Source organism: Gadus macrocephalus, chromosome 1 (genome assembly GCF_031168955.1).
Source record: "Gadus macrocephalus chromosome 1, ASM3116895v1".
NCBI lineage: Eukaryota > Metazoa > Chordata > Actinopteri > Gadiformes > Gadidae > Gadus > Gadus macrocephalus.
In genome coordinates this window covers 26,215,374-26,240,515 of record NC_082382.1, presented here as the reverse complement: position 1 = coordinate 26,240,515, position 25,142 = coordinate 26,215,374, and the positions used below count along the sequence as shown (strand labels likewise).

Below are 25,142 nucleotides of genomic sequence, written 5' to 3'. Positions count from 1 at the left end.
GGTCCCTCCCTCCCTCCTCCCCCTCCTCCTGTGATTGGGCGGTCCCTCCCTCCTCCTCCTCCTGTGGTTGGGCAGTCCTTCCCTCCTCCTCCTGTGATTGGGCGGTCCCTCCTTCCTCCTCCTCCTGTGATTGGGCGGTCCCTCCCTCCCCCCTCCCCCTCCTCCTGTGATTGGGCTGTCCTTCCCTTCCCCCTCCCCCTCCTCCTGTGATTGGGCGGTCCCTCCCTTCCCCCTCCTCCGGTGATTGGGCGGTCCCTCCCTCCTCCTCCTCCCCCTCCTCCTGTGATTGGGCGGTCCCTCCCTCCTCCTCCTGTGATTGGGCGGTCCCTCCCTCCCCCCTCCCTCCTCCTCCTGTGATTGGGCGGTCCCTCCCTCCTCCTCCTGTGATTGGGCGGTCCCTCCCTCCTCCACCCCCTCCTCCTGTGATTGGGCACCCCCTCCTCCTCCTGTGATTGGGCGGTCCCTCCCTCCCCCCTCCCCCTCCTCCTGTGATTGGGCGGTCCCTCCCTACCCCCTCCCTCCTTCTCCTGTGATTGGGCGGTCCCTCCCTCCCCCCTCCCCCTCCTCCTGTGATTGTGCGGTCCCTCCCTCCCTCCTCCCTCCTTCTCCTGTGATTGGGCGGTCCCTCCCTCCTTCTCCTGTGATTGGGCGGTCCCTCCCTCCTCCCCCTCCTCCTGTGATTGGGCGGCCCCTCCCTCCCCCCTCCCTCCTCCTCCTGTGATTGGGCGGTCCCTCCCTCCTCCTCCTGTGATTGGGCGGACCCTCCCTCCCCCCTCCCCCTCCTCCTGTGATTGGGCGGTCCCTCCCTCCCCCCTCCCTCCTTCTCCTGTGATTGGGTGGTCACTCCCTCCTCCTCCTCCTGTGATTGGGCGGTCCCTCCCTCCTCACCCTCCTCCTGTGATTGGGCGGTCCCTCCCTCCTCCTCCTGTGATTGGGCGGTCCCTCCCTCCTCCTCCTGTGATTGGGCGCCCCTACTCCTCGTCCCTCTGCGGCCGCAGCAGCACGCTGTGGTAACTGCGGATGCAGGAGAAGCTGCTGGGGGGGACGAGGTGGCGCTGGATCAGGTTGTTCTCCAGGTGGACGCTCAGCAGGGGGGAGTCCTCGCGCGCCCCCGGGTCGCACAGGGCGCCCAGCGGGACGTCGCTGCCGTCGCACGGGGAGGGGGGGGGGGGGGGGGGAAGGAGGAGAGGAAGGAGATGGTGGAATGTTTAGAAGAAGGACGGGCATGTGGCGGTGGCCCCACCACTGTAGCCCAGGGGTTGATTTTCTCTTGTGAAGACGGAAGGTCGGTTGTTCTTCGAGCCAGGGAGGTATCTTGGCTCCTAAGTGCTAAGTCTTGGTAATGTTTATACTTGGTTGGGTCTGGAGGTAATATTTCACGTTAGTATGGTGGAGCCAAGTTAACCAGTCACAAAAAGCTGAATTGATTTAATATAAAGTGTCCTACAGAATAGGGGATTTGATTTTCATTGAGCTTGCTGCCCCCTGTAGGTAAGAAAGTATTTTGCATGGTACACTTTATCAACATTAATTGGTTCTGTTTCATTTCATATGAAGGAAAATTTATCAAAATTCACAAGAAATCAATGCAAGGATGGACAACAGAGGCCTTCTTGGACATTGAGAAATGTGAATATTCTTGTACTAAATGTCAAATGAACATTACGCTGAAAAAGAAAGAAAGAAGAAACCCTAACCCGCCCACCTGATGAGGTTGTGGTTGAGCCGGAGGTGCTGCAGGTTCCTGAGCTGCAGCAGGCCCCGGGGCACCGAGTGCAGCAGGTTGTGGTCCAGCAGCAGCTCGGCCAGCGAGGAGCTCAGCCCCCTGAAGGAGGCCGGGGCCAGGCCGCCGTCCTGCAGGCGGTTGTGGGACAGGTGCAGGGAGTCCAGGCCCGGGGCCAGGTGCCCGAACACGAAGGCCGGGATCCGCTGGATGAGGTTGTGGTGCAGGACGAGCTGGCGGACGCCCGGGGGCAGGAAGGACGGGACGTGGACCAGCCAGTTGTGGGATAGGTCCAGAGACTCCAACTTCCTGGATGGACAACACAGGAGGACCAATCCGAACACGAGGTTAGCACCAAACACAGGAGGACCAATCAGAACACTCAGCTAGGACCAATCCGAACACTCGGTTAGGACAATTATTGAAGGTTGTTAGAAGTCTACAGGACAATTAAAGAAGCTAGAAAATAACCCTAACCCTAAAAGAAGATAATCCTAATCAGTATCAGCTTTACTTTTACTTAATAGTCTCATCATCTCATCTCATCTCATCTTCGTCCGCTTATCCGGGGTCGGGTCGTGGGGGGAGCAGCTCAAGCAGGGGGGCCCAGACTTCCCTTTCCCGGGCCACATTGACCAGCTCTGACAAGGGGATCCCGAGGCGTTTCCAGGCCAGTGTTGAGATATAATCTCTCCACCTAGTCCTGGGTCTTCCCCGAGGTCTCCTCCCCACTGGACGTGCCTGAAACACCTCCCAAGGGAGGCGCCCAGTGGGCATCCTTGCCAGATGCCCGAACCACCTCAGCTGACTCCTTTCTAAGTAAAGAAGCAGCGGCTCTAATCCGAGTTCCTCACGGATGGCTGAGCTTCTCACCCTATCCCTAAGGGAGACGCCAGCCACCCTTCTGAGAAAACTCATCTCGGCCGCTTGTACCCGCGATCTCGTCCTTTCGGTCATCACCCAACCCTCATGACCATAGGTGAGGATAGGAACGAAGATCGACCGGTAGATCGAGAGCTTTGCCTTGCGGCTCAGCTCTCTTTTCGTAACAACGGTGCGGTAAAGCAAACGCAATACCGCCCCCGCTGCTCCGATTCTCCGGCCAATCTCACGCTCCATAGTACCCTCACTCGCGAACAAGACCCAGAGGTACTTGAACTCCTTCACTTGGGCTGACTCATTTCCTACCCGGAGTAAGCAATCCATCGGTTTCCTGCTAAGAGTCATGGCCTCAGATTTAGCAGTGCTGATCCTCATCCCAGCCGCTTCACACTCGGCCGCCAGCCGATCCAGTGAGTGCTGAAGGTCACAGGCCGATGATCCAATGAGGACCACATCATCTGCAAAAAGCAGTGACGAGATCCTCAGACCACCGAACTGCAACCCCTGCCCACCACGACTACGCCTCGATATCCTGTCCATGTATATCACAAACAGGATTGGTGACAAGGCGCAGCCCTGGCGGAGACCAGCACCCACTGAGAACGAAACTGACTGGCTGCCGAGGACGCAAACACAGCTCTCGCTTTGGGAGTACAGAGATTGGATGGCCCTGAGGAGAGACCCCCTTACCCCATACTCCCCCAGCACCTCCCACAGTTTCTCCCGGGGGACCCAGTCATACGCCTTCTCCAGATCCACAAAACACATGTAGACCGGATGGGCATACTCCCAGGCCCCCTCCAGGATCCTTGCGAGAGTGAAGAGCTGGTCCGTAGTTCCACGTCCGGGGCGAAAACCGCATTGTTCCTCTTCAATCTGAGGTTCGACGATCGGCCGAACCCTCCTTTCCAGCACCTTGGAGTAGACTTTACCAGGGAGGCTGAGCAGTGTGATACCCCGGTAATTGGCACACACTCTCTGGTCCCCCTTTTTGAACAGGGGAACCACCACCCCGGTTTGCCACTCCTTTGGCACTGTACCCTTAATAGTATACACTAATAAATATGGGTTTCAGATACAACAGCTACTTTCATGTTTCATCAAAGCCATGTATATTCATGGCTTTCATCGACGCGGTGGAACATGAGTGAACGGGGGAATGTACTTCAGGGTCCGTTGCGGGGGGCTGGCGTCTACAGGTGTGTACCCTTACAGCAGGTGTATCAAGGCGTGGGGGGCAATGCGGTCCTCTCGGATGCGGTTGTGGCTCAGGTCCAGAGCCCTCAGGTTAACAGTTTTGTTCAGGATCCCGGCTTGCACCACCTCTATCTTGTTGTCTGAGAGGTGGAGCTCCTAGCAAGCAGAGAAAATAAAATAAATAAATAAAATGGAAGTCAGAATGACCAACAGCCACGTAACAGCCAGTCATACAAGGAGGAGGAAATCACAAGGTAGTCTGGAGCACCGGCCTCCGGGTCGGTCGTACCTGAAGGGAGACGGGGAGACCCGAGGGAACGCCCCGGAACCGGTTGTCATCCAGACGAAGGTAGGCCAGCTTCCTTAGTGGTCGGAAGGTCAACGGTGAAACGTTCCCGTCGTGGAAGTGGTTGTCTTCCAGTTCTAGCGTCAGGAGTTTGGACAAACCTGACGGGATGAAGTTAGTTAAACTCTCTGCTGGGATTCCTCCAATAGGGAACAGTAAAAGAAAAGGAACAATGCGGGATTGTATGATAGAGACGTTTGTCTTTAAAGATCTCCTATTATAGCACTTTTCCGGTCTTAATTTCTTATGAAGGACTACTATAGAGCAACCTGACACGAATCACAGCACAAAAAACGATGTAGATTTTCGGGAACCTCTTCCTCTCATCTGGGCGCTTTCAGCATTCTCTGTCAACACACACGTACACACACGTAGATAAATCCCGGAAATTTGAACAAGTGAATGGCGACCGGCGTCGCTAGTGTTTAGCGCTCTGCACAGCCACCCCAGACGTCAGCAGGGAATACGTCTAAATGCATGTACACTTTAGTATGGTTAAACATGACTATAAATCATTATAACAACGTTTATAGGTCATGAAAGTCGAAAAAGCATAATAGATGCTCTTTAACGTTTCATTTTATTAATGCACGTTTAAATCCAGCGGACTGCTACTCAACTACTCAAGGGAGAACAAACTGTTAGTGTTCTTTCAACTGTCATTTCAGTTTCACAAGAGCACTCTCTTGTGAAACTGTGCCTAGAATCTAAGCAAATATAAAGTATATCTATAGATCCATCCATCTCTCTCTCTCTCTCTCTCTCTCTCTCTCTCTCTCTCTCTCTCTTCCTCTCTCTCTCTTCAGCTCGCCCTGCCTTTCTCTCTCTCTCTCTCTCTCTCTCTCTCTCTCTCTCTCTCTCTCTCTCTCTCTCATAACCCCTTTAACAGGGAATCCCTGCTCGTGTTTCAGAATGGAGAAGTGAGAGTGGAGTTGAGAGTTGACATGGAGGAGGATGTGTGTGTGTGTGTGTGTGTGTGTGTGTGTGTGTGTGTGTGTGTGTGTGTGTGTGTGTGTGTGTGTGTGTGTGTGTGTGTGTGTGTGTGTGTGTGACCTTTGAAGCTGCGCGGCGTCAGGCCGCTGAGCTGGTTGTCGTTGATCTTGAGCTCCAGCAGCGAGGGCGGCAGGGAGGCGGGCACGCGGGTCAGGTTGTTCCCGTCCAGGATCAGCCGCCGCAGCCGGGTCAGGTTCTGCAGCAGAAAGCATCCAGGCCTTAGTGTGGATCCCCCCGCACCCCCCCGCACCCCCCCGCACCGCCCCGCACCGCCCTGTTCCCCGCTGAGAGAACCCCTGGCCTGCCCCCCTACTGTATACACGGTCTGTTCCCCGCTGAGAGAACCCCTGGCCTGCCCCCCTACTGTATACACGCCCTGTTCCCCGCTGAGAGAACCCCTGGCCTGCCCCCCTACTGTATACACGGTCTGTTCCCCGCTGAGAGAGAGGTCCAACACTATGAGTCTCCACTGCATGTTGTTTCTGAAGCACTGGACATTAACCTGCTTCAGGGTCGGGCTTCAGGATGAGCTTCTCTATTGTGAGGCCAGATGTCCAGAGACAAAGGAGTGAGAAAAGTGCAAAGCTCCTGCCACGTTAATTAAATGTGGTCAGGTCGGAATTAGTGTGGATTCCTCATCCGACTCGTGGACAAATACACAATTTATTTTCTCTTCTCTTATTTTCTCTTAGCTGTTTGAGCACAAGAGTACCAATCGCACTAGACCAGTGTTATATGTACGAGCCACGGAACAACACAGCTGCCCCCAGACAGACTGAAGACATTATGTCACCCGTGTGACAGACCGTAGGAGCCAGGGAGTCCAGGAGCTGTGCTGGGAGACGCCCGGAGGCACAAACCATTGTCTCCCTCTTAGTTGAGGTTTTCCACTGTTGACTGCGACCAACTCCACCCGACCGGCGAAGCATCTGGTGGAATTCATTGCGAGGGTGCAACATTCTGCCTGTGGTCCTGATTCAACAAGGAGCATGTGCGCTTTGTCCCCGCGTCATACCTGTAAGGGCTCTAAGTCTTTTTTTTATGGATGTGTCTGTGAAATACGGTCGACCGGCTGGTAGAAAAAAGGTGTGTGTCGATCAACCACCGAAGAGTCGGTCAATAAACTCTGCGTTGCCATGGGGATAGAGCCGAGTTAGAACGGTAACGTAGCATAACAGAGCGGTTCACAGTGTGAGGCGGCAGTTTTTTTCCTGTTTTTAGTACCACGAGTTGGAGAGCTTTTCCTTCAAGCCTGGCTGGTGGTTGGCTGACGCACCTAAACCCACTGGAGACTCGGTGAAGTGAGGAAGAGTTTACAAAACAGAAGGTCACAGCTGAACCCAACAGCCTACCCAGAGGTCTGGCCATCTGGATGGCTGACCTACCCTCTCTATACTCGGGACGTCATGATAGGAAACGTTTGGGTCGAACAGGGGCAGAATGGAGGCACCGAGGATATGAGGAAGAGCCTTCGGTCACAAAGCATGGAGGAAGCGTCGTGTACGTATGCTACTCGGACGGCCCTGCGGCGGTGCTGGCGTGGGGGGGCACCTGGAACAGCAGGGGGGCGAAGGAGGCGTCGTCCAGCTTGTTCTTGCTCAGATCCAGCCACTCCAGGTTGGGCAGACCGGCCAGAGCCTTGGCCGGGATCCGGCTGATCTTGTTGTCTGGACACACAAAGAAACGCAACACAATTAGGATTGGATACGGTAAAGGGTCTCAGTTTTACCAATCAATAGAACAACATTACACTTGAGCTTGAGAATCTTGTTCGACTCCATGCCTTGGTTATGGTCTATCGATGTCATTTTACTCTGTCATTTTAGATGTCTTTCAAATGACAACAAGTTTTAGGTCTCACAGATACACCCGACCCGTGTAGCTCCACTGGCGGACACAGGCATTAGGCCAGCGTTGGGGGTTGATTCCCTGTCCAGCTGAAGAGGTGAGGGGTTGACTCCAACTGGGGCCCCCATGCTAAGAATGTTGAAGTCGTGACCCGAAAAGCCGATGATCTAAAGTGTGCTCCACCAGCGCCCCCTACCTGCCAGGTAGAGGGTCCTCACCCCCCGGTCGGAGATCAGCGGCATGCGGCTCAGGCCGGTGCTGCCGCACGCCACCAGCGTGTCGGCCAGCAGGCAACCCCACGGCAGGGACGCCATGAAGGGGGGCTTCTGGGGGAATGCCACCACGGGCCGCCCCCCCGCCCCCCGCGCAGGTGGTCTCGGGGGGGCGGTCCGGAGCACAGACGGCGACGGGGTCGGGGGGTTGACCTTCGCTTTTGCCGGCGGTGGATGTGGGGGGCCGACGACGTCTTCGTCCTCCGCGTCCTCGTCTTCGTCGGAAGAGTCGCGGTCCTCTTCGTCTGAGGAGTTGTGGGGCCTGCGGCTCCTGGGCGCCACCGGTGTTTTAACCGCTGGAGGGACGGCCGCCGGGCTGGGGGGGCCCCCGGCGGGGCGCTGCTCTGGGCCCCCGGCGGGACGCTGCTCTGGGCCCCCGGCGGGACGCTGCTCTGGGCTGGGGGGGCCCCCGGCGGGGCGCTGCTCTGGGCTGGGGGGGCCCCCGGCGGGACGCTGCTCTGGGCCCCCGGCGGGGCGCTGCTCTGGGCTGGGGGGGCCCCCGGCGGGACGCTGCTCTGGGCCCCCGGCGGGGCGCTGCTCTGGGCCCCCGGCGGGGCGCTGGGAATCAGAACAGTAGGCCTTCAGGTATTACAGAAAACTAAATCCTAGCAGCAGTCGTACTAGCAGTTCTATTACCAGTAACACCAGTAGCAGCAGTCGTACTAGCAGTTCTATTACCAGTAACACCAGTAGCAGCAGTCGTACTAGCAGTTCTATTACCAGTAACACCAGTAGCAGCAGTCGTACTAGCAGTTCTATTACCAGTAACACCAGTAGCAGCAGTCGTACTAGCAGTTCTATTACCAGTAACACCAGTAGCAGCAGTCGTACTAGCAGTTCTATTACCAGTAACACCAGTAGCAGCAGTCGTACTAGCAGTTCTATTACCAGTAACACCAGTAGCAGCGGTAGTTTTAAAGGTGATGGACTCACGGTTTGTCCCTTGGTTCTGACCTCCTGTCCTCTAGAGGTGGAGGTCTTACTGCTGCTCCTCCTCGCTCCTCCACCCTCTCCCTGATGCTCCGAGGTCTCCTTCACCTCCTGTCCTCCTCTAGAGGTGGAGGTCTTACTGCTGCTCCTCCTCGCTCCTCCACCCTCTCCCTGATGCTCCGAGGTCTCCTTCACCTCCTGTCCTCTAGAGGTGGAGGTCTTACTGCTGCTCCTCCTTCCTCCTCCACCCACTCCCTGATGCACCGAGGTCTTCTTCACCACCTGAACTTTTCCCACTGCTGGTCCTGGAAATCCCAACAACACGACCATTCTCAGAAGATCCCCCAGAAGTGGCTTCAAGAACTTAAGGATCGGGAACGGAGGAAGTAGGGCGAGCATCCAAAACAAATATCAGCTAAACGTTAGAAGGTACATCGCTAATGCTAACCCCTAGCAGGCATCAATGGCCGCATTCAGTCCCCAGAACATGTCTGACTTGTGGTCTTCATCCTCCTGCTCCGCAAATGACCTTCACACAACCAATGTCTTCATCATAATTCCAGAGTCTATCTGTAGACAATGCTCCCAGTGTTCGAGGTGGGGAGGACTGATACAGAAGTACCTTTAAGATGTCCTGAACCGGTACTTAGCATAACCCAAACCACAACCGCATCATTCATTCAAAAGATAAACTTTGATCGTTGTGTACATTTATTTGATGTGATGTGCAACATGTGTTATTTATGTTCTTTAAATATATATATAGAAAGAAAGGGAGAGATTATAATTGGTTGAATAGCAGATTTAAAAGTCAAATGTGCCACTTCTTGAGGGAAAAACCCGAGTCTAACCAGAAGGAGAGATGTCATGCCTGTGAAAGGTTTTTAAATTGTATGATCATAACAGTTTTGATTATCACTTTTGATATGGACAATAACTAAATGCATTTGTGTCGTAATACATCCTGTAAGAAAAAAGCTTAGGTGCATTCAGATGATAGATAACACTGACGTGTGGAAGGACACACTCTGGGGTTTGATAGTGGAAGGATAGAGTCTGGGGTTAGATAGTGGAAGGATAGAGTCTGGGGTTAGATAGTGGAAGGATAGAGTCTGGGGTTAGATAGTGGAAGGATACGATCTGGGGTTGGATAGTGGAAGGATAGAGTCTGGGGTTAGATAGTGGAAGGATACGATCTGGGGTTAGATAGTGGAAGGATAGAGTCTGGGGTTAGATAGTGGAAGGATAGAGTCTGGGGTTAGATAGTGGAAGGATAGAGTCTGGGGTTAGATAGTGGAAGGATAGAGTCTGGGGTTAGATAGTGGAAGGATAGAGTCTGGGGTTAGATAGTGGAAGGATAGAGTCTGGGGTTAGATAGTGGAAGGATAGAGTCTGGGGTTAGATAGTGGAAGGATAGAGTCTGGGGTTTGATAGTGGAAGGATAGAGTCTGGGGTTTGATAGTGGAAGGATAGAGTCTGGGGTTTGATAGTGGAAGGATAGAGTCTGGGGTTAGATAGTGGAAGGATAGAGTCTGGGGTTAGATAGTGGAAGGATAGAGTCTGGGGTTAGATAGTGGAAGGATAGAGTCTGGGGTTTGATAGTGGAAGGATAGAGTCTGGGGTTAGATAGTGTAAGGATAGAGTCTGGGGTTAGATAGTGGAAGGATAGGATACTCTAGGGTTAGATAGTGGAAGGATAGAGTCTGGGGTTAGATAGTGGAAGGATAGAGTCTGGGGTTAGATAGTGGAAGGATAGAGTCTGGGGTTAGATAGTGGAAGGATAGAGTCTGGGGTTAGATAGTGGAAGGATAGAGTCTGGGGTTAGATAGTGGAAGGATAGAGTCTGGGGTTACATAGTGGAAGGATAGAGTCTGGGGTTAGATAGTGGAAGGATAGAGTCTGGGGTTAGATAGTGGAAGGATACGATCTGGGGTTAGATAGTGGAAGGATAATGTCTGGGGTTAGATAGTGGAAGGATACGATCTGGGGTTGGATAGTGGAAGGATAATGTCTGGGGTTAGATAGTGGAAGGATAGAGTCTGGGGTTAGATAGTGGAAGGATAGGATCTGGGGTTAGATAGTGGAAGGATAGAGTCTGGGGTTAGATAGTGGAAGGATAGAGTCTGGGGTTAGATAGTGGAAGGATACGATCTGGGGTTAGATAGTGGAAGGATAGAGTCTGGGGTTAGATAGTGGAAGGATAGAGTCTGGGGTTAGATAGTGGAAGGATAGAGTCTGGGGTTAGATAGTGGAAGGATACGATCTGGGGTTAGATAGTGGAAGGATAGAGTCTGGGGTTAGATAGTGGAAGGATAGAGTCTGGGGTTAGATAGTGGAAGGATACGATCTGGGGTTAGATAGTGGAAGGATATGAATGGGGATTGGATAGAGGGAGGATCAACTCTGGGTTTGGATAGGTACTATAAGGTTTAGTATATGAGATGGTATACTATGGGTTAGTTAGTGGAATGATATGATCTGAGGTAAGGCTGTGGAATGAGGGGATGAGAGATCGGCTCGGTGCATTCTGCGGTTAGAGGAGAAGATTGAGACTAAACCGACTCTGAAAGGTTGGCGTGTCTCACCTGGGTCACATGCGCTGGGTTTGCACTTCACCATGTCTCCCTGGCACTGGCAGACAGTGCACGGCTCCGGAGACCACATGGCCCCCTCAAACATGGTCATCCCGTACACCACACACCGACCTGCAGCGGGCACACGGCCCAAACACTGAGCACACGCACAGGAAGGCCACACACAACTCACACGCTGTCAAGACTCAGTAATCAGTAATGATTATCAGTCACTCATCAATAATCACAATTCATTAAAACATTACATTAGAACTCAACATACGATCATTGTTAAAATAAAACCAATTATAAAAAATGTATATATTCTCATGTGTATGAGAATATATAGTTGCGTTATCCTATAATATATGATAACACAACTAAATCATAATAAATTGGTACGAAGGATAATGCCAACCAGGAACCCAAACGATGAATCAACCCGACGCTCCGGTGTCTTTGTCTCACCCTCAGGGAGGGGCGGCGTCCTCCCGGTGGCGGTCCGGGCCCTGAGCCTCGCTCCGGCCCCCAGCCCCGGGCCCGCCCCCCCGGCTCCGCTCAGGGCCGCGGGGGACGCACAGCAGACGCACAGCAGACACAGCAGCCCGGCTCCCCTCATGGTGAATGGTCTCCACACCCAGTAGGACCCTCTTATAGCCTGCAGAGGGGGGCAGGGAGGAGGCGAGCAGACCAGGAGATGTGGGGGGGGGGTGTTTTCAGGTTCGAAGGAGATAAATGCCCTCATTCATACGTTTCTCAGGATATCAAACCCCCCTCGCTGCCATTATCCCCCTCCAGCCAAGAGAAATGTGCATGTGTGCACAAGGGCCCCAGTCAACACACACGGTGCACGGCCATGCATGAGTCGACGAACTAAAACCGCAACAAACGTTTCAGCACACTGATGGCAAAACGCTCTTACACATTGCACACAAACATGCAAACACACATTTGCTGCACAAATAGTAACAGAAGAAAAAAAATAGTACACATATATATGTAAATACTTGACCATTTATGACTTGAACAGAATTACCTTTGAAAAAAGTATATCTTGGCAGAACATTATGATCTGCCACAAGGTTCCAGCCCTGGATCTCCTGCTTGGAGCCCTACCTCTCTCCCCTCTCCTGGAGCCCAACCCAGCACTACAGGCCCCCTCTATGGCTGCGGTCCAACCCCCAGACCCAGGTCCAACGGTACGAAGCTGTCTCCGTTTGGCTGAGGGATAAAGACAACTTCCTGGAGAGCCGACCAATAGCAGCGCAGGCTGCAGGACATGAAAGAATGACCGCTCTGTAGAACCACCAGAGAGTCAACCAGGTTCTCTCCTACTTTTCTTCCTTACGTTGCAAACCACACATATGAGAAATTCCTTCCAGGACATGTGAACCAAGCAGCCTTCGGCCTCCTGCTTCTCTGTCTTGTTCTCTGCTTCCATAGGGGGAAGTGTTGCAGTGTTGACACTAAGGTTTATGAGTCTTTCCAAGTAGAGACATGTTGAACAACAAGGGAGAAGGCTAGGTTCAACTGTGATGTCGTAAGTTCAACAAGCCTTTGTCTGCTGTGTATAGTCTGAATGATTAAGGTCAACTGGACCAATATCCAGCCCTGTAGCCTTGTAAAAGGTTAAACATATAAACCATTACAAGGCTATTTGTGAAGAGTTTGTACCATGGACTTTTCACAAGGGGCTGTCTCTGTGTTCAAAGTGTTTAAATCTTCCCAAAACTCAGTGATCCACATATTCTCCCCCGAGAGGTTGAACATTATATTATATATATTATATAATATAATACACCAGACCTTTTGTCAAGCAACTTCCTGTTCTCAGGAGAGGTTGTCAACTTTGGCCCCAACATGTGAGTTTGAAATAATATATCTTGGTGACATTGGTGATATTTTTAACTCTCTCGAACAACTAGTGGTGTAGCGGTGTTGTGACGGCTGTTATCCCAACGCGTTATCCCAGAGGTCATCCCTCGTTTGACCTTGGGCATTTAAAATAAATATGTGGGCTTTAGAACATAAACAACCTTACCAAGTCCCCTACCTGTCAGGCCTGCTGCTTTCTGATTCGCTACATTGTTATTTGTCATGTCAACGAAAGTCCCCCAAAACTACAAACACACTTTAATCGAGGACATTAATACATACAATCGATATATAGCGTAACACCATGGTTATACAGGGTACTACAACAACACAAGTGTTAAATTAATCCGAGAGAAATTAGGGATTTAAAAAGTGATATAGTGGTAGTGGTGGTTACCTCATCACAAATGTAAACTGCAGAAAGGAAACGGACAATGCCTGTAAATAATAAAAAAAAAATCCCAACGATCCTATTCAGACTTGCCATCTTTACAACAACAATCGCCGGTGGGGAGAAGCCATTTTTCCATTGACTGGAAGCCTGCTTTATTTATTGTAGGTTACAAAAAATAAAGAAAATGGCGGCATTGTTGTTGTTATCGATTTTGTATCAGTTCTCACCACACAACGACGTCTCATCTTTGCTGCTTAAATGTCGGTATGTAATGGTATGGAGTTATTGAAACTTACTACGTGTAAAAAAGACTAGAAATTGAATGTTTATTTTTAAGCCTCGAAAGTTGCACTGGGTGCCTTTAATTGCATCTAAAGCCGTTCGGTGTCCACACATAACCGGGTCCAAACCCTGCAGTCTGACCCCTGACCCCTGACCCCAGCTACAGCTGCCGACCGACAGCAGGTGCTGCTGGACCATATACCTCCAACAGAGAGGGGGCGGGCTACGGTGCCCCATGTACCCCTCTACTACCCCTCTATTACCCCTCTACTACCCCTCTACTACCCCTCTATTACCCCTCTATTACCCCTCTACTACCCCTCTACTACCCCTCTATTACCCCTCTATTACCCCTCTACTACCCCTCTATTACCCCTCTACTACCCCTCTACTACCCCTCTATCACCCCTCTACTACCCCTCTACTACCCCTCTACTACCCCTCTATCACCCCTCTACTACCCCTCTACTACCCCTCTACTACCCCTCTATTACCCCTCTACTACCCCTCTATTACCCCTCTACTACCCCTCTACTACCCCTCTATTACCCCTCTACTACCCCTCTATTACCCCTCTACTACCCCTCTACTACCCCTCTACTACCCCTCTATTACCCCTCTATTACCCCTCTACTACCCCTCTACTACCCCTCTACTACCCCTCTACTACCCCTCTACTACCCCTCTATTACCCCTCTATTACCCCTCTATTACCCCTCTACTACCCCTCTACTACCCCTCTATTACCCCTCTACTACCCCTCTATTACCCCTCTATTACCCCTCATACACACAAGAGAATACACAACCATTCAAATAAACACACATGCACACCAGCATAAATAAACAGACATGCACAAAGACACATTTAAATAACACACATTCATACGTGCATTCCAATAAACACACATGCACACATCCACCTAAATAAACACACAGATACACACATGCACATTCAAATAAGCACGCACACACACACACACACACACACACACACACACACACACACACACACACACACACACACACACACACACACACACACCACCCCCTGAATTGCAACACTATTTCTAGTCAAGGACACATGCCATTTTAGATCTTCACCTCGACTCTATTGTCATAAAACATGTTCTTTTTCTGTGGTTTGCCACTTCTCACAATGACCATCGACCAACAGTACCTCGGGATTATACTGGGGCCTGATGGACAGACTTTATATGCTTCTAGTGCCTGATTGACAGGGTTTTGTATATGTGTGTGTGTGGGGGGGCAGATGTCCACCCTCAGTATGTACGGAATTTAGAAGAGCGTTCCTGTTTATGAGGAAATTGATATGCCTGACCTATTAGCTCCTTTTCCGAGATGCACTTTGGGAAATGTATTTTATTCTATTTGTAGGACTCGGTGATCACAGTTGGAATTGGAAGCCATTTGGTGCAGCAGAAGGACCTTCCACTATGTATACATATACCAGCATTTGTCCTTGCAGGCTCTCTCCCTCTCTCTCTCTTCCTGTCTGATTGCTCCTCAATGAGATCCCACTGCAGGTCGTTGCCACCATGACCCCCAGGCCTGGTCGGTTGGCCTGGGGGTCATGGTGGCAGCCATCTGCGATGTGATCAAGGCCGATGAAGGTCAGGTCACACAATATCATTGCATCAAAAACAAATTGATAAGGATGGTTATGATGTCCAGTGCTTGCACTGGACATAACCAAAAGTAGAGAATAAAGGCATAACCAAAAGTAGAGCTTGTTTCCCAGAACCAATGGTGGCTCTTCTATTAGCTAAGTAGGCCGGGACAAACAGACAATGTCTCCAATTTAGGCGCTGCCGCCAATGCGCTGCTATTGTTGGAAAATCACCCTTCTGTCTCTATTTATAGATCTCTCTCTCCCATAAGAACACACACACACACACACACACACACACATGTGCGTACACAACCACACACACACACACACACACACACACACACACACACACACACACACACACACACACACACACACACACACACACACACACACACACACACACACACACACACACACACACACACACACACACACACACACACACACACCTCATCAAGTTGGGTGACGTGTGTACGTCAACGGTGGGTTTTGAGTGACCAAAGCCGCCCCCCCACCCAACAAAAGAGAGAGGCAGGTAGTGCTTCAAGTCTTTGTCTTGTATCTCAGTGAGAGCAGCACTGTGAGTGTGAGTGTGTGGATAAAACAAAGACAGACCAGGAACCATGGATGATGTATATAAGGCAGCGGTGAGTGGACAAGCAGCATTATTATTTAATCATGGTATGATCATTTTATTAATGGATTTATCAATTACATTAAGAAGAAATATATACATATATGCTATCATATATAGCAAAATATATATATATATATTGCTACAATCAACAAGTTACAAGAAGTGAAATTGCAAATTGTGACGTTTTATAAAGGTATTTTTAGAAATGGTATTAACTTGTCTGTGTGGAGTGTGTTTAAGAGGACAGCAGTGGCATGACATTGGGGACAAGGGTATCAGAGGGACCCGCTCAGGGCTCCCTGGCTCTGAGCGCTGCTACGTCATGCGTCTTGGAGACGGGCTGAAATCCAGCCTGTTGCCATTAAGAATAAGAACAGAAACAAGTTTGAAAGCTCTGGATAAAAAAGTTTTGTATATGTGTACACAAAACTTTGCTTGCGCACATTAGCAAATCTGAATATGAATACAGACTTTTAGCCATTTTCCATGCCAGCTTGCGTGCTAGGATTTTCGAACGGTATATACACATAGTGTGTTCTTATGGAAGGTCAAGACCAACTGCCTTCACAGTTGTCAGAGATCAAGCTAAGAAGCCCATTACCACTGGACCTCACATGAACATTGGCCAATCCCATAGGAACATTTCAGAAGCATTTCATAGCGCTGTGGTTGCTCATCGCTCCCACAATAACTCTTTGTCTACACACACTTGTTACACAAGTATATTTATTTCTGTCAGCGTATTAAAGGCGAACCGCCACAGCCTAGTTTGGCAGGTATTGGCTGGACGGTTGAGACGGTCGACCCTTGGTTCTTATCCCCTGGTCCCAGTCCAAGAGATGCCTGCCTCAGCTAGCAAGCATTTCTGACATCTTTCAGCGTGACAACAATAGAACAAAGCGACAGTTGGGACGGTCAGGTAGGACAAACGAGGAGAGGACATGACAGCTGCTGGCCCTAGCCATCGAAAGTGAGGACTGCTACCACAGATCGGACCGGAGGCTGCCAACTGCCTGCTGTGACCAACCCTTCCAATACCTCCCCTAACCCCACCAACCCACCCGCCTCCCCTAACCCCACCAACCCACCGCCTCCCCCAATACCTCCCCTAACCCCACCAACCCACCGCCTCCCCCAATAGCCTCCGCTGGCCTACGCATCCAACTGTGGCCCCGTGGGACCAGAATAGCAGGTGAAGAAAGTGCCATGACATTTCAGTCATACGGTGGTCGGGGGGGGGCTGAGAGGGCCTGGGTGCCTACATGGAGCCGTTGGTCGGGCCAGGGACTGGGTGGTGAGGGTTCAAGGACGAATCGTGAGGAGGGCGGGGGTGCCAGTGGTATTGGCAAGAACCTGGTGATACGATATGCATCATGGGGCGGGATGCAGTGCGTATAAAAATACACGTATTGTCAGGAGATGACAAGCTTCTGCTTTCCTCACTTTGCATAAATCGAATGCCCTTTTTCGTATGTATCGGAAAATATGGGTTTGTAAGTAGTGTACTTAAAATAATAAAATTATTTGAATATGTCGCAACTAACAATACGTCTTTCTCTTTCTTTAGGTTGAGAACTTGACAGAGGAGCAGAAAAATGGTGAGAATCTTGTTGAGGAATCAACATTAGCTTTAGCATGTAGCAAGTACCACTACTTCTTGTATCACTATAAAAGCCTAGCGTGAATCCTTATGAGGCTACTACTAATACCAAAGCTGTAAAATCCTACAACCCAATACAAGTGTCTCTACCTCTAGTCTAGCTACATATAGCATGACGATGCTAATTACTAACAACAATATTTGAGACGTTCTTCACATCTTTTTGATTTCCGTTACTTCTCAAAGCCGCCTATGTTTCTGGCCCTCTTTAGAGTTCAAGGCCGCGTTTGATGTCTTCATTCAGGACGCAGAGGATGGCTGCATCAGCACCAAGGAGCTAGGGAAGGTTATGAGGATGCTTGGACAGAACCCCACCCCAGAGGAGCTCCAGGAGATGATCGACGAAGTGGATGAAGATGGTACGTCAGCAGCTAGCCATCGTTGCTAACCTAGCCAGACTGCTAGCTGCCATTGCTCACCTAGCCAACAACTTTCCATTGTTTCAATCCCAGCCAAAGTACAAACAGCCATGGCTAACATAGCCACATTACTGTCCATCTCTGCTAACTAATAAACCATTTTTAGTCTTCATCGTCCTCCAGCCACATCGCTAACTCAGTCGCATATAGCAAACCTTTTATAAGTTATATATATATATATATAATCTCCCATTCCTGTACAGGTATTCCCCATCAAGATCAATATAGTATTTTTTTAGAGTACTCCAGTTCATGCGGAAAAAAATCACGTTCAGAAAACAAAAGCCATCCTCGCTAACCAGTTTAGTTAAACAGTTTCTTACATCAATGGGTTTACCAAGCAGAAATGCAGATGGCAGACATGTTATATTCAGAAGCTCCAAGTGACCCGGTGCATGGTTCTAAGCTATTGGCCATGTTCTTCCAGCCAGTGGAACCGTAGACTTTGACGAGTTCCTGGTGATGATGGTACGCTGCATGAAGGAGGAGAGCAAGGGGAAGTCAGAAGAGGAGCTCGCTGAACTGTTCCGCATGTTCGACAAGTGAGTTTCTCCTCTGAGTATCTCCATTACAAAGTTTCACTTGAAGACACAGTGAAGTGTACGCTTACACTGTAGGCCTGTAGGATGGCAAACAAAGTGTTTGTTGAAGGATAATTTTGTTCCAGTGAGGTATTATTGAGCCAGCTTTGTCATGCTCAACTGAAACCAGCTATGATCATAACTTGCATAATGAAGAAAATGGTTGCTAGATAACGAAGAGATATATATTGTAATGTCAAACCCCAACTGCCATAAAATAGCTGTATTCCCTCATTAGTTAAACTGTGCTATCAGGATAATTAGCTCATTAGCAAATCCAGGTGGTCGTCTCAAACTAGTGAGAAGGACTTTCACATCCTGGATCTGTCGGCTGGATCCTGGATCACGTCAAGTGGTCCCTAGCAGGTGGGTTAGCAAGCAGTCCCAACGATAAGGGGCGTATGATCCTGTGTTAAGGAACGGAGATGGCTACATCGACCTGGAGGAGCTGAAGGCCATGTTGGAGTCCACAGGAGAGTGCATCACAGAGGATGACATCGAGGAGCTGATGAAGGACGGCGACAAGAACAACGATGGCAGAATCGACTACGACGGTATGCAGGGAAGGAGTGGGGGCGGGGCTTAAAGGACTTTAAATGACTAGTTAAATTACAAAGATTCTGGCAGAAGAAAGACAAGGCATAGGTTCAGGGCGTAGGTTTTAGCATACATATTGCGTTTTCTATAAGTCTATAAAACCATGGAGCATTTTCTGCAATAGGCATGATTCTGAATTATTATCATATCCTGTTTGATAATATAATTTTAGATTTTTACAAGCAGCATAATGGTTTTTGTTCTTTTATCTTTCTTCCAGAGTTCCTGGAGTTTATGAAGGGTGTAGAATAGAAGATTTCTGAACAACAACATGGATCCATCTTAAAATACCTGAACGACTCCTCAAAGCTCAATGATGTCATTCCCTCTCGTGTTTCCTGTCCTTTGTCTACAAGTTGTTAATTGAATAGGCCTACTTGTACAAATCTTAAATTTCAAATACAAACACATAGAACCTTCTAAACATTATTATTATGTTTTAAATATGAATGAGATTTGTTTGTTGTGAAGTGAGTCAATTCAAAGTTATTACGCCCATAAAGGTACATGGCACATTTCTCAAGAAAATGTAAGAATATATTTTCTAAACTTATTTGACCACACATCCACCAAGACGAAAAAAGAATACATTATAGCAGAAAACAATGTATTTTCAATAAAGGGATTTTCAGTATTGCTGCTTTGTGTCTTTTCTGTGCGTTTTTTTATCAATTGTAATGTAAAACAATATACATATTATTGCTTGTTGAATTATTATTATTATTATATTATATTTGGTCGACATATTTGGCTGTCGCCTTGCATGGTTGACTCTGCCGTCGGTGTGTCAATGTGTGTTAACCGATGTAAGTCGCTTTGGATAAAAGCGTCTGCTAAATGCCCTAATTGTAATTGTAATTGACACATGAACAATTACTGAGTGCTCATGACATGACTTAACAGGTAAGCATATGTTTGTGTGTGGTACATACATTGTTCAGTTGAAATTATTGGCAAAAAGTTTTAGTATGGTTATTCTTTAACACAGTTATTACACAGTTAATAGCCCCCACAAAGGCTTAATGTGGAGCAAGGTACGTTTTATTACTCTGTTTTCTGGGAATAATTGATGCAAGCAGAAACCAGAAAACAAGCCGTTTTTTCGTTTTGACAAGAAAACGAAAATCAATATTTCAGTTCGTTTATTCGTTTTTTGGTTCTTACTGAGCGAAACGAATTTACCACTCAATATCTGGTTTCCGCCGGTGGGCGGGTCCTCTTATTGGCTAGCGTGCTTCATTGCCCTGTGCTCTTCATAATAAAAGTTCTTCCGTTTGATAATGTCGACAAAAATATTACTGTATTATAGACACTAGCAGACACAGAGGACCACACCACCCACAGTCAAGACTGACACGGCTTCAAATAACAATAATAGTATTCATAATCATTTGAAAATGAGAACTTATGAAGTTATGATGACTTCAGTGCAGTTGATGTTTAGCCACAGTTAAAGGTCCCATGACATGAAAATCTCAATTTATGAGGTTTTCTAACATAAATATGAGTTCCCCTAGCCTGCCTATGGTCCCCCAGTGGCTAAAACTTGCGTTTGGTGTAAAACGAGCACTAGCTGTTCTGCTCGCCTTTGAAAAAACGGAGGCTCAAGCGCGCTGATTTGGAAATCTGTGCTCATGACGTCATGAGGAATCTCAGCTCCTCCCCTTACTCTGCCTGGCCCGCCCAGAGACGTTGGCCCGCCAATGAGACTCGACCGTGCGAGCGCCACATGTGTGTGTGTGAATACACACACTGTAACGCAAGTGTTTCTTGTCGGTTCTTTGACGTGTCTTGTATTTCCACAACGAGACTGTCGTGGGGGTTATCTAAGCCATGGTTGAGAAGGAATTGGGGGAAAGGAACTTTGGTTTGACTCGCTGAAGTACATGAACTGCGACATGCCGCCGGTTGCCGCGAGGCACCATCGCCCGGCAGCGGGCAGCCGGCCGCAGGCAGCGCGCGGTTCAGTCGACTTCAGGTTGATGTGAAAGTGGAAGAACCAGAGACGTCGCAGAACCCGACAAAGTCGTTTGTGATTCATAATATCGTCTGGAGGCGCACACAATATGTTATATGATATAGATATCTATGTATTATATGATATTATTTAGATATAGAGCTCCAGGACTGTAACGCAAGTGTTGTACACTTCCTTGTTATTTGGATAACCGTTCTGCTGTTGGTGTGATGGCGCATAACACGTCGGACTCTCGTATCTGGTATTTCTACAACGAGACTCGTATTGGGGGTTATCTCAGCCAAGGTTGAGAATGAATTGGGGGGAAGGAACTTTGGCTTTGACTCCCTCAAGAACATGAACCACGACAAGGAGGAGAAAGGGATCTTTGCCGGGCAGCGCTTATGCACCTCCGCCTCCGGCGGTGGTCCCTCAGCGGGGCTCAAGCGGGAGACATTCGCCGCCAACAATCCCTTTCTCCTCCATGTCGTGGTTCATGTTCTTGAGGGAGTCAAAGCCAAAGTTCCTTACCCCCAATTCATTCTCAACCTTGGCTGAGATAACCCCCAATACGAGTCTCGTTGTAGAAATACCAGATACGAGAGTCCGACGTGTTATGCGCCATCACACCAACAGCAGAACGGTTATCCAAATAACAAGGAAGTGTACAACACTTGCGTTACAGTCCTGGAGTTCTATATCTAAATAATATCATATACATAGATATCTATATCATATAACATATTGTGTGCGCCTCCAGACGATATTATGAATCACAAACGACTTTGTCGGGTTCTGCGACGTCTCTGGTTCTTCCACTTTCACATCAACCTGAAGTCGACTGAACCGCGCGCTGCCTGCTGCCGGCTGCCCGCTGCCGGGCGATGGTGCCTCGCGGCAACCGGCGGCATGTCGCAGTTCATGTACTTCAGCGAGTCAAATCAAAGTTCCTTTCCCCCAATTCCTTCTCAACCATGGCTCAGATAACCCCCACGACAGTCTCGTTGTGGAAATACAAGACACGTCAAAGAACCGTCAAGAAACACTTGCGTTACAGTGGCCCTCATTTATCAAACGAGCGTACGACAGAAAACGTGCGTAAAATGGACGTACGCTCATTTCAACGTTGAGCTTGGCATTTATCAATTTGAACGTGAGCGCAGGCTGCGATGAAATCTCACGTCAGGTCTGAGCTCGTGTACGCAAGTTTTTTTGGCGCAACATACGGGTATTTCAATGATGAATAGTGCAGCACAAGTAGCCCATGTTCAACATCTGTATTAATTACTAAATAAATTGGAATTAGCCCAGCCGTTCAAACAATTACAATCAAGTCAGGCCTAATTAAAAACAGTATTGCTATGAAAATAATTAGAATGTGACAGGTGAAATGTTTATTCAGCTGTCTATATTAACAGGAGCTTTGCCAAATAGGTGGTCGTGTCTCAGCGATGGCAGATCTGGCTCTGTTAAGGACCTCAACGCACAGACGAGAGAGTTTTTCGAGACCGCGCCGATTTTTTTAAGGAGGGCGATGAATGGCTCTTGAGTCGTTTTCGTCTCCCAAGGCATCTCCTGATGGAGCTATGCAATGCTTTGGAGCCACAGTTAAGGCAAGAAACTAGGCGATCAAACGCAATACCTGTGCAGGTTTGCTCTACCTTGGGATTTTTGGCCACCGGGATCTTGCAGCGGGAGATCGGGGACAGGTCTGCTATTTCCCAGCCAAGTATTAGCCGAACCATGCCAGCAGTTGCAGCTATAATGTCCCTCTCCGAACGTTATATTAAATTCCCATATAATAACGATCAGCAAACTGGAATCAAACGGGATTTGTATGCTATTGCTAGGTTTCCAAATGTGATTGGTGCGGTTGATTGTACCCATGTGCGTATGAACCATATATTAATGATTACGCGTACATCAACCGCAAAAGCTACCATTCAGTTAATGTTCCGATTATTTGCGATGCCAGAATGTCAATCCTGAACATGGTAGCCCGATGGCCTGGGGGCACGCACGATTCTTTTATTTTCCAAAATAGCAACGTTGGGCATCGTCTACATCAGGGCGCACTACATGGTCAGAGTCATCTCGGGGAGTTACGCTGCAGTCGCACTGCACCGGCCTCCTCCCGTTTCTTGCTTGGCCGGCTTCACAGCCGCAACACGATTTTTTTGGTGCTGAGCTTCATGTCGGACCATTTCTTCTTCACCTTATTCGGAATTAAATAACTTTAACGGAATGCAAACAATAGCATATATGTGAAATGTTTTAAGCTGGATAACAGAAGTTGTACATTTAATTTATTAATTAATTTAATTAACAAACCTCTTCCGTAGCCCGACGAACATTGGAAACACTATTCACTGCAACAGTTATTTCCTTCCATATAGCATTCTTTTGCTGGCCTTTAATGCCAGCTATAGGCTACCAAATAAAACCAGACGGTTCGCATCCACCAGTGACCCGAGCGTCTCCATTTGGGTCTCGGAAAAATTCCTCTATTTTACCGTTGGACGTTTCTCCATGTCGTAAAAGTTAGGGGCGAGACTTCTGAAGACGTGCTTTTATATGGGCGTGTTACGTTAATTACGATCGATCTCAGCCGCCGTATTTATCAACACCAAGATCCTTCGTACGCTGGGATTGGTGTGATACGAAGGTTTCGTAAATCTCACGTGGGTCCTATCGTAAGATGAATCATGCGTTCAGATTTGCGCTCATTTCTACGTTCGTTTGATAAATGAGGGCCAGTGTGTGTATTCACATTGATGTGGACGTTGAAGAACCAGGAACGTCGGAGAACCCGGAGAACGCGGTCGTTTGAGATTCATAATATCGGCTCACACAGCTTTTGGCCGTGATAATATATATTATATGATATAGATATCTGTGTAGGCTATATGATAATATTTAGATATAGAGCTCCAGGACTCCCGTGTGTTCTAGAATATTTACAGAACACGGCTAAAGGCTGTGTGCGGCTCGCCATTGCGATACATCCACTGTAACAGAGCGCATGCATTGGTGGCTGCAAGCTGCTCAGGGCCACACCCCCACCCTCCTCCTTGACACGCCCACCGAAACAGCGCATTTGGGGGAAGCTCAATGTACGACTGGCTCGGAGTGGCTGTAACTCTGCACCACGGCTGAATTTAGGGAACGTCTTTGAATACTGTGTTAGTTGCCCACTAATACCTATATTAAAGAATACATAAAATAGCATGTCATGGGACCTTTAATACATGCAGAGCAGACCTGCGATCGCGGGCTGCTGATTTCCTCACAGCCTGAGAGCTATGAGGAATACAAGTGATCACAACACATTTCTGACAGCTGAAAATTGCGCATTTGTTGACCTTTATCCATTTAAAGTAAACAAATAATTTTTTCTTGTTGAAAGATATTTTATATTGTTTTCATATTATTATTTACTGATGGTGTTTACAGAATGCGAGTGTGTGTTATATTGAAAGCGAGGCTGGGTGTGCCTATGAATATAGGCTACAGTGAGTTTTTTAAGGTGCAGTACAAGCAAATCATATTGTCTACTCTGTACAGTGACAGGGAGTGTAAAGTAACCTACTTCATTCAATATCGAATAGGCTACTGTAGCCTACACTATGTACAAATGGTTTTGCTCATGGCAGTTGTGACAGTCATTTTAATATATGGAAACACAGAGAGACTGCGAGACGCCAAGGCCAAACTACAAGGTGCGAAGGTGAGGGGGGGGGGGGGGGGGTCTGCCTCTCTGACCCATGGGGAGAGCTGGTTCCACAGTAAAGGAGCCAAGTAACTGAATGCTCTACTTCCCAGTCTGTTTTTAGAGATACTGGGAGTCACTAACAGACCTGCATTCTGGGAGCCAATAAAAATCTTTGATAAGTCATAATAAAAATAATGACTCATTATTGTGCATTTAAAGATGTATATTATTACATTGCAGCATTATTTGGGGATGACAATACAAGACTTCCATGAATGTGCATTTGAAGGAGAGTTTGCTTTGTATTCCAGATGGCAAATTTCTATAGGCTACTATAGATCCATTTCAAAACACGTTCCAAGTAGGCTATATGACAAAGCATAATACATCCTGGAATGAGTGAAGCTTGCCTGCTGACATGTTAAAATGACTGCCACAACTGCCATGAGCAAAGAGCAAAACCATCTGTACATCGTGTAGGCTACAGTAGCCTATTCAATATTGAATGAAGTAGGTTACTGTACACTCCCTGTCACTGTACAGAGTAGTCAATATGATTTGCTTGTACAGCACCTTAAAAAACTCACTGTAGCCTATATTCATAGGCACACCCAGCCTCGCTTTCAATA

General features: G+C 48.5%; 2 protein-coding genes across 6 annotated transcripts; one reads left to right on the top strand and one right to left on the bottom strand.

The window, feature by feature from the left end:
• Window positions 1-946: 946 nt before the first annotated feature.
• Window positions 947-13,099, bottom strand: LOC132459784 (extracellular matrix protein 2-like). Of its 5 annotated transcripts, XM_060054589.1 has the most exons (12): window positions 11,801-13,099; window positions 11,233-11,422; window positions 10,777-10,896; window positions 8,460-8,496; window positions 8,195-8,375; window positions 7,186-7,819; window positions 6,693-6,808; window positions 5,202-5,337; window positions 4,092-4,249; window positions 3,819-3,958; window positions 1,706-2,032; window positions 947-1,143 (listed from the first exon to the last, which is right to left on the bottom strand). In XM_060054589.1, exons 1-12 carry the CDS (start codon window positions 11,828-11,830, stop codon window positions 972-974), a joined length of 2,241 nt encoding a protein of 746 aa, XP_059910572.1. In that variant the 5' UTR covers window positions 11,831-13,099; the 3' UTR covers window positions 947-971. The 5 variants fall into 5 exon arrangements, with proteins under 5 accessions (XP_059910572.1, XP_059910565.1, XP_059910539.1 ...); XM_060054582.1 differs by lacking the exon at window positions 8,460-8,496 and having other exon boundaries at window positions 8,195-8,389; window positions 10,754-10,896; window positions 11,801-13,097; XM_060054556.1 differs by having other exon boundaries at window positions 8,195-8,496; window positions 11,801-12,577.
• Window positions 13,100-15,441: 2,342 nt separating this feature from the next.
• LOC132459776 (troponin C, slow skeletal and cardiac muscles-like) lies at window positions 15,442-19,478 on the top strand. Its single transcript, XM_060054544.1, has 6 exons — window positions 15,442-15,597; window positions 17,155-17,185; window positions 17,460-17,606; window positions 18,094-18,208; window positions 18,665-18,801; window positions 19,065-19,478. The coding sequence occupies exons 1-6, from the start codon at window positions 15,574-15,576 to the stop codon at window positions 19,094-19,096; spliced, it is 486 nt and encodes a 161-aa protein (XP_059910527.1). The 5' UTR covers window positions 15,442-15,573; the 3' UTR covers window positions 19,097-19,478.
• Window positions 19,479-25,142: the final 5,664 nt, after the last annotated feature.